Source organism: Electrophorus electricus, chromosome 22 (genome assembly GCF_013358815.1).
Source record: "Electrophorus electricus isolate fEleEle1 chromosome 22, fEleEle1.pri, whole genome shotgun sequence".
In the NCBI taxonomy this organism is placed as follows: Eukaryota; Metazoa; Chordata; class Actinopteri; order Gymnotiformes; family Gymnotidae; genus Electrophorus; species Electrophorus electricus.
This window is the reverse complement of record NC_049556.1, coordinates 4,450,549-4,459,932: the sequence shown is the minus strand read 5'-3', so window position 1 is coordinate 4,459,932 and position 9,384 is coordinate 4,450,549. Positions and strand designations below refer to the sequence as shown.

The 9,384-nt window shown below is 43.3% G+C and overlaps 2 protein-coding genes across 4 annotated transcripts in view; both read right to left on the bottom strand.

Moving 5' to 3' along the window:
* dck (deoxycytidine kinase) overlaps positions 1–2,721 on the bottom strand; it is a 4,072-nt gene extending 1,351 nt beyond the window's left edge. For both annotated transcript variants that reach the window (XM_035521158.1, XM_035521159.1), the window contains exons 1-4: positions 2,378–2,721; positions 1,923–2,038; positions 1,226–1,419; positions 587–734 (exon numbers count right to left, since the gene is read on the bottom strand). In XM_035521158.1, coding sequence (XP_035377051.1) covers positions 587–734; positions 1,226–1,419; positions 1,923–2,038; positions 2,378–2,468 — 549 coding nt within the window. In that variant the 5' untranslated portion in view covers positions 2,469–2,721. The remainder of the gene's footprint in view (positions 1–586; positions 735–1,225; positions 1,420–1,922; positions 2,039–2,377) is intronic.
* Positions 2,722–2,729: 8 nt separating this feature from the next.
* On the bottom strand, positions 2,730–9,173 carry mob1bb (MOB kinase activator 1Bb). 2 transcript variants are annotated; one of them, XM_027032674.2, is made up of 6 exons: positions 8,832–9,173; positions 7,505–7,671; positions 6,652–6,745; positions 6,208–6,341; positions 4,675–4,838; positions 2,730–4,299 (listed from the first exon to the last, which is right to left on the bottom strand). In XM_027032674.2, exons 1-6 carry the CDS (start codon positions 8,843–8,845, stop codon positions 4,222–4,224), a joined length of 651 nt encoding a protein of 216 aa, XP_026888475.1. In that variant the 5' UTR covers positions 8,846–9,173; the 3' UTR covers positions 2,730–4,221. The 2 variants fall into 2 exon arrangements, with proteins under 2 accessions (XP_026888475.1, XP_026888476.1); XM_027032675.2 differs by lacking the exon at positions 8,832–9,173 and adding an exon at positions 8,265–8,364.
* Positions 9,174–9,384: the final 211 nt, after the last annotated feature.

Genomic DNA, 9,384 nt, shown 5'->3' with positions numbered 1-9,384 from the left:
TACTTCTAATCACAATTCACTAAAGAAAAGTCTCAACAATTAATACAATTTTTTTTTAAAATCGATACTGTGACGGTGGTCTTGGCCATTCGGTTCCTGTTGTGCAGTGCGTTTTGGTTTTTAGCCCCACACAGGTGGCACAGGCTCATTCACCGCGTCACTTGCGCAGTTCCTTTATAAGCCCTTCAGGTGCGTATGGCCGTATGTCCTTCATGAACATGACGTTGGCTTTCTTTAGTGCTATTTGCATATTCTTAAGCACTTTATTAAATCTAAATAAAAATAATTATTTATTTTCTTTATTTATTTTTTATTTTATTTTTTTTTTTTTTACAATTTTTACTTTCAGCACTTATAGATACAATACAGGTCTCATGTGTTCACATATGTTCCATATTAACCCTGATTAGTTAGGGGTACTCTTATGAGTTATACTGTTTGAAATGAACTGAGTCAGTCTAGGTACTGTAATACAATACTGTGTATACACACACGCGTATGTGTGCACTCATGTGTAGACGTGTGTGCAGTCACGCATATGTGTGCACTCATGTGTAGACGTGTGTGTGCAGTCATGCGTGTGTACCTCCGGTGCTGCGCGCAAGTAGATGATGCCGTCCAGTTCGATGTGATGACCAAACTGCTTATGTAGCCAGCTGTGCCAGTCCTGGTATATAGCCCACTCTGTCTCATTCACACACTCGTTCTCATACAGGTTAGCGGTAAAAATATACCTGCAAGACAGAGAGAATGTGAAGATATTACACACACACACACACACACACACACTATTGTATTACAGTGTTTGTGGGTACTTCCATTGACTTGTTAATTATTGTGACAAACAATACCAGGCCTATACCTGTCTCTAACCCTCCCAACGTAGTAACCAAACAAGTAACTTCAGGCTTTTCAAATTTCTTAAATAAAAGCCGCACTAAAAAGGCAAACGAAATGTCAAATTTGGTGTTTTCCCTTCACTATGAAGGCATGTGGTTCCCACAAAGATATATATAAATAAATGCATGCACAGACACACACACACACACACGTTTACAATAAAGATATACTTGTTGACAGAGAGAATCATGGCGTTAGACACACAACCACTGTCAGGAACCAGCTGTCTTCCCTATCACACGAAGCCATGAGCCCCCCCCACACACACACCCCACACCCCCCCCCCACACACACACACACACACACTCCATCATCCCCACCCCACCTGTCGCTGTAGACAGATCGCTCAAAGAACTGCACGGGGTTCTCTGCCTGTTGCAGCTTGCCCCTGGCTGAGTTGATCTGAGCCCGCACGCGGCTCATGCAGGCGTAGCTCTGGAGTGTGTATGCCCATCTCTCTGGCTTCTCATACATCATCTTCAGCACGTTACCCCCGCTCTTCTGAGACGGGGTCAGCTCCTGACACACAGACATGGGTTTAACCAAAGGCAGACGAGCTTCAAATACAACGCATGTGGTAATTCATTCCCATGCTCATATTTTCTCTCTTTCTTCGTCCACTGCTGACGCGTTTCATACGAGAGACTTAACTAGGGTCGAATTAATAACTAATGCGGTTTCGACTTCGTCATTCAGACTCATTATTTAGAAAGAGCACTCCGTTGTACTGTGCAAAAACGGTCGGCAAAATACGTAGAAATGTCGTGTTAAAGCTTTATCTGTTCAGCTGGTCACACATCACATATGCGGGTGAAGCAGGAGTCTCGTGTTGCCATGCCAACTGACGAAGCCACAGCTGCTTCCTGCGCGCTCGTTACGGAACCGTCATCAAAACGACATCTACGCGCACCGCCATCGCATAACTAAATAGGATTTACCCCGCGTATCTCTCATTTCAAACTCACGTCGGACAGCAAGTCGTGTGCATTGGCGGGGGAAAATAGCGGAGGGTAAAGGGGTACCTCGAAGTCGCCGTGCTCGGTTTGCACGTTGCACCACCGCGCGATAGGCTCGGGCACCACGTCCCACTCTTTGTCGTGTTCTTCCAGAACGCGCACAAAAGTCGATTTGCCCGCCGCTAAAATACAGATAATCATACGCATTTAAAACAACGGTAAAGGTGAAAAATAACAAATGCACAAACGTTGAGATGTTCTTAAAAAGCTTACCGTCGCAAAGTCCTAAGTGCAAGAATGTATTTTAACTCGTTTTGCTTACGCTTTAATGTGTTTGACTCATTTAATAAATTAATTCCACAGCAATATAGCTTAGCTACTGTTATTGCCCGGTTTGTCTGCAAAATCTACAAATTAGCAATTATCGCGCCGAATATTTCCCTTTATTCGATACTAAATGTATCGTCCATCCAGCCTTAAACATCACGTACACGTCCTGCCGCATAACTTGAAGCACTCACCGATATTTCCCTCAATAGAAATGCGCTTTATTCTTTTCTCCAGGCTTTCGTTTAGATGGCTGGGAAACGCTCTTTTGGAAGTCCGAGACATGTTTTAAGTCACTTAACGTGGCAACGCAACGTTTCGACCGTCAGTGGCGGTAGCAGCGGAAAACCGCGGAAGTACCGGAACGCGCTTGAACTTTGGCGCGCTGGGACAGAAAAGCGGAACAATACGCTGATATAACGGCGACCAATCAGTGAGCAGCACCAGTGCTTTCATTGGTGCACTGGCGATGTTGTGGGCGGTCCCATGTGCCAACGGAACGACCACGTTTACACGGAATTTCTACTAATAAAAAATAACAAACGCTTATCAAATTACTCAGCTTTTAATTCAAACAAAAACATTACTTTTGCTTTCTGATATACAGATTTTATTACTGTAAAACATACATCAGTTTTAATGTTTCTTTTCTTGTAAAAGTCTCATTCCAGCTACCACGGATGTATTCCAATACATAGAAACGCCCTAAATATTATACAGCCCAGGGAAAATATAGCTCTCTCAGTGGCAACATTGCTATTCATATAAATATTTGTAACAATGCACAGTTGGCACAATCGCTGCAGTGGTTTTTTTTTGGGGGGGGGGGGGGGGGGGGGGAGGGGAGAAGATACGCGTTCAGGTTGAACTGTTCAAGAAGTTGAAGGAGCTGAAATTAAAACGCCAAAGTAAACGGACTTTAAAGGCAGGAAGCAATAATGTTAAGAGTGCCATGGTTCTAGATCAGCTGTAAAACCCAGAATGGTCAGTAAGCGTGGGAAAAAAACTAAAAAAAAAAAAAAACTAAAAAAAAAACTACACACTTAAGAGAGAAAAACAGACCAAAGCATACATGTGCAACCGTCGAGGTCAAACCACTCCTCATTAGGAATTACAATTTCAGAATCTGACAAGAGAGGGCCTGACTTGGCAGGTAAGCATATCAATGAAAAAATCGATAGGCGCCATCAGTACATCAGTCAGTCAGTCATTGAGGAAGTCAGCGGGGCTACTGAAGTCACATGTGCTGTGGCCCAGAATATCCTGAGTTAGTTCAGTTGATCTACCTACACTTAGCAATACTTATCTAGTGAACACAATACAACTGAAGTTCAGGTCGCTAATGCGATGACAAGTGTTAAGTTACCGACCGCATACTGTAGCCAAATATACTGGAAAACTAAGGTATAAGATGTCACAAAGCGCGAGAGACTAAAATATAGACCATTAATAATTACTCAGCATTAAGAGGTAAGCAAAATGGCACAATAATTGCATAGGAAAACAGACTTTATATATTTATCTATAGAGTATCCTTTAGCAGTCAGCATCACGTAGTGAAAACCCCGACACCCTCATAGCGAGCGTGTCACTTCATTGGCTCAATGCCATACTAGTAGACATTGGTGTAATACATTAAGCAACCACAAGGTGGCAATCCATTCAAAATGCACAACAAAAAAAACTAAATTTAAAGGCTTGAGAAACAAAATAATAAAATCAAGCGGAAAAACTTTAAACAATTCCTAGTTTTAAAATACCGTCTAGTTAAGAGCAGAAAAATATGTTGACAAGTTAGCATAGCTATCCAACTCCCCTTTAAGCTTAGGCATTAATGTTGTGCTAGTGTGGTTTCTGTTAGAAAATGGCATCTCCTGTCGAACAGTGAACAGTAGTTTAGTCTGTGCTATAATGAACATATCAGGGAAGGTCATTTGTGCAGAGCAGGAGAGAGACCAGACAGAGCATAATGGGGTGCAGGACTGTGATAAAGAAAGAGAGTGGTCTCTCTCTCTTCCTTCCGTCTTCGTTCCTCAATCTATCTGTCTTTGGTTGTCAGTTTCTCAATCAGCTCCTGGAGGGGTGCGAGCTCCTTACGGTCAATCAAGTTAAACTCCTGCAAAAAAAAGGACACCAAAAACAAGACCAAAATGTGCTTTTGGGAAATGAACTATGCAAAAGTGGCTTAAAATGAGCCATTTACACTTATGCCAGAACTAATATGTCCTACGATAGAATGAAAACATTCACCTGGACCAGAACTACGGTCACATCATACAACAAAAATCATACAATACTATCACTTTCACCTGTTTGCAATAAGTCAAACCTAAAATCTTTCGGCTTGATAACGACTTCAGACGACACCGAAAACACCATTAAACACAAACCTACAGACTCGGAAGAACTTGGTTGTCAACATGGCGTTATCCACGTCACCAACTGGGGCAGCATCGTTAGCATTACCGCGGTTACGCAGAAGCGGACTCACCTGGACGAAGAAGATGAAGTGCTTGAAGGAGGTGTTGAGGTGCGCCTCCTCCTGCAGCTGCATGACGGAGTCGAAGTGCTGGTGGTAGATGTGGGCGTAGACCCGGAACAGCCGCTTCAGGATGGTCTTGGCCACCGACATGAAGTTCTTAGGAAAGGGAACACCTGGAGGGAGGGAAAGAGGGGACGCACACAAAAGCAAAATGGGGAAAACTTGCTTTGAAAACCTTTGCAAGACTACAGAAGAATTAACTAGAAGAATTAAAAAAAAAAACACTTAAGGAATACAGACTACCTAGAGACTCGTTACTTACATGAAAAATACACAATCAAATCAAAGTGACCAGAATTAAAGAAAGTATTTCAGCATTACCACCAACGAGACATTTTGGAACACTAAAGCAAAAGAAGCTCTCGTTAAACTCTTTAATCTAATTTTGGAAAGTCTTCCTGAGATCTGGAATCAAGGGCTAATAATGCTCATATACCTAATAATTAGAGGTATTTGTGTGTGTAATAATCTAGTGAAATTATTTTCTATTATAATAAAGGCCAGAATGACCTTCTTCATGAAGCACAAGGTCTTAAGCAAATTTCAAATGCTTTAAAAAAAACACTGCACATCAGACCATATGAATTCTTTATATTCTCTAACTGGCAGAAATCTCACACCAAATCCAATTTATTTCATTCAATTTGGCACAAGGACTTACTATTAAACCTTTTCAAAATGGAAAGGGTAGGAATATTATATTGATATTCTAAAATTTGGTACATTCAAACAGCAAACGTGTGGTAAGAATCGGGAAATACAGAACAGGTTTCTTCCAGCAGTGCCATGAGATACCACAATGGCATATCTTAAGTCCTACCTTATTTAACTTCTGCATAAATCATCTTGGACAGCACTGGACGATGGCAGGTTTAACTTCCCATGATGTTGAAGTGCTTGCTCTGTGCTGATGACACTGTGCTAATGTTCAGAGCGGTCACACAGAGCAGTACTGCCAAAAATCCCTCAATGGCCGAACCACACCCCATAAAATAAAAGAGCCGTTCTGGTCAATTACGTCTGGTCAGATCCTCCTTTTCCTAATACAATCCTGCATAGGCAGACCATGTTGGAGTGATTTTTCTGTTTTCTGTTTGTTCGTTCAGCTTTTTTAAATGAGGTTTTTCTTCACTTTACTTTTTTGTAACGCTCCGGCAAAAGTGCATCATCACAGTCAAGTAAACGCTATAAAACGTTTTAAAATGAACTGCCCAAAAAAATTAAACGAGTGACGGGGATGAACAGGAATGCAACTACAGTACCAGAACAGGGACGTTCCGCTCGAGCTGCAGCTCTGCAGTGCTCTACTATTACAACAGACCAGTCACCAGCTTACAATCGCCTTATAACTCCAACCGACCTACTGAAGTTTAGCTTTAAGAAGTCTCTTTTCAAGAGGTGCATTAAAAACACCAGCAATCTGCCTGCATACTCGGAGCTACTTATTAACGTCTGTCGGGCGTTTGGGTTTTCGAGACGCACCTATTTTGGATGGGAAGAGAGTTTCGTCGTCGAGCTGGTCCTGCACCCAGGTCATCAAGTAGTCGATGTATTTAGGAGCAGAGCACTTGATCGGCTTTTTGATGTTGGTTCCGTCAGCCCAGTGGTACTCGTATCTGTTAGGGAGACACCGATGTGTAAGCAAACACCTACACCGATGCGGTTGATGGCAAAACGACATGCACAGGTCAGAGGATGCGGACAAAACGATTACAACCACTCGGGAAGCAATAGGGTAGCAAGAAAGAATCTCGACCCCCAATACAAGATAAACCCTCACACGCTCCCTCCCTCTCACACACACGCATTCCCATATCCCCCACACCCTTTCTTTCTCTCCCTCTGTCATAGTACCTAGCAGCACACCCAAACAAACGCACTCCATCACAGGCATCCATCCATCCACCCACACACACACTTACTTACTTGGGTCCTGCAGACATGACTGGACAGCTGTCTTCCGAGCAGAAGTCTGTAATGGTCCCATAGAGCATGTTGATCTGGTTGAAGAAGTCCACCGCTGCACACATGCAAAAGGTCACATGACCAAACACTTCAGCCTACAGTCCTGCTTGGGTCACATGGCTGCCATGCACTAGCATGCAAAACATGTCTTCCTTCTACTGAGTTTAAACAGCAGAAAAAAAAGAGACTAGCAGAAAGAGATGGTGAAGGCCAGAAAGCAATCCTGCATGAATGTGTATGTGAGAGAGAGTGATCTATTCCAAATGTCAGTGAGTAAACAATATAACCCCCCACCCCCACTGACACACTTTACATTCCTAATGATTTAAGACAAATTCATTCAGTTTGACGTGTGGGTGGGATTGCTTAGAGTCACACTTCCTCCAAACTGTGTGCAGAAATGAGGCACTGGTTTGGTCTGGCCTTGTGTGTGTGCAGCACTGTGTAAATAAGGTCATGGAGAAAAGGACAAAGAGCCTTTTTTAAGATTCAGTCTGGCACTCTATATACACACACACACACACACACACACACACACAAAGTTTCAAAACAGATTGCACCACCAGCACTCACATTAATGCACCATTCATTCATTCATTCATTCTAAACACTTTTTAAAGCTCTCACTGACACTTCCACTACTGAAATGATCCCCAACAAACTCAAGCAACTGGTGTACCGTTACCGTAATGAATCTGCTACTAGGTAGCCTATAGCACCCTGTTGTGTGTACACCCCGTCTTATGCACATCGTCTGTTTGACCGGAGTGTTGTGGAAGGAGCTGTGGGTGTGATGGGTAAACTAAGGCCTTACTGTTGACAGCGACCCACTCATTCAGGTCCTCCCCATCGGGAAGCATCACAGCCATGCGCAGGTTTCCACTTCCCAGGGTCGCCTCAGCGTGCTTCAACAGCTCATACTGGTGAGAACCTTCCGGAATGTTCTTCTTCGGCTTGAACGTCTTAGATGAGCGGCTCCCGCTGGGGAGGGGAGGGGAGGGGAGGGGGTAGAGTCATTGGGGAACACACATAGATGTCATGGAGAGATTAGGAAACGAGACTGTCTGTGCGTGCAAGTGCGAGTGAGAGAGAGAGAGAGATCGAGGGGGGGGACCAGACTTCCTTGTTGCTGAGGTAATGTCACAGACCCCACTGTTAACTGAATCAATATGCTGACAGATCCAAGCACAATATGCTGTCCCAACTTCGAAAATAAGAGAACGCTGGCGCAGCAAAAGCTTGTCCAATATGTGCGACTTCACGTGTAGCACCGAGTTCAAACCACATTGGATGAATTTATGGCTGTTCAAGTCCTCCTCCCTCTCTATCGAGACTGTGAACGGAGCAGCTGTTTTCACTACTTTTTTTTAAGCGTTACCAGCGACTTCGTTTTCTAAAACAGTGCATGGAATCAATGGAGAATTACCAAATCCATCCAGCTGCATACAATTCACGCAAGTGCCTGAATCGGGAGCAGGCCTATCCAGTACTAAAGGCCTCGAGTATCTGTTCCCCTTTCGACGCACAGGAACTGTTAAACATCACGCAAAAGAAAAATAAATAAAAACAATTACCATGGTGGCAAGGTTCCCCTCGACTAAAACGTGCCTTGTTGAAATCCGAAATCTTACGCTGAGAGAGTAGCTAGGCACCTTTCTGCAGATGTCCGCTAGCTCATATATCACGGAATGATCGTAATATAATTATCAGGTTTCAATATGTGCTGAAGTCGTCTAAGGAAGCAGCTCTTTTGCCCAGCCAGCGGTGATTTAGAGTAACGTTACTGTTACTCTAAAACTGCTCTCCAACCTCATTATATACAAACCACTAACTACTATTCCGGCGAGGACATCGCTAAAAACAGAAAATGTCTCGGCAACTGGACTGGGAAAACTTCGCAGGAACCTCTACTGACTAATTATCAGTTTCGTGTAAGGTGTAACTAATTATGAGTTTGATCCGAGTTGTCCAACAGAGCTGGTCCTTGATTTCTAGACACGGTTAGCAAGCTGGTCTTGATGAAGGGCTAACGAGTAGCAGAATCTGAAGCGCTCGTTTTTGCTCATCGCATCGCTAGATATCTAGACCGGCTAACAGTATGTATATAACAACTTATCAGCAGCGACTTTTTGAGAACTTACAATAAAAAACTCATCCTCTTCTGTAAATCTTGTGCAGGAGGAAAGACGCAGTGATTGGAGCGAAGATTCACAGCGCCACACCGGCGGCCTCCGACGGGAAAAGTCCTCACCACTAACCCCGTGGATATGCAAAAAAACAACAACAAAACAGGCGGAGGAAGTCTATAGCTAACTGACCGATTTAGCTCCTGCTCGGTTATAATTATGGCAGCTTACACCTTACACTCTTGTTCTTTTGAGGTTTTAGTGCAAGATAGATTGGACTGCCTTTCAAACGTGCGCTGTTCTGTAGATTTCAACTGCGTCTGCTGTCCGCCACGACCACCCGGATTATCTGTAAATCTAAGACACATCATAAACTTCAACAGCTGCGTTCAAGAAACGCAGGTTTGAGAATATCACTGTTGGTTGGCTAGATATTACAAAACGTAAGACGTTTAGGTTGCAGAGACTACAAAAGGTCTACACAAAGTCTAAATTACACAAACGTCTCTTCTGTTCATGAGGATTTAATGCATCACACAAAGTAGTCCAGAAAATGATTACAATCATT

Coding starts and splice junctions, on each gene's coding strand:
- mob1bb (XM_027032674.2), bottom strand. Junction 6,342..6,651: donor GTCATGTCTGCAGGACCCAA/GTAAGTAAGTGT, acceptor TCTCCCTAACAG/ATACGAGTACCACTGGGCTG. Junction 4,839..6,207: donor TCTCTTCCCATCCAAAATAG/GTGCGTCTCGAA, acceptor CCCTCCCTCCAG/GTGTTCCCTTTCCTAAGAAC.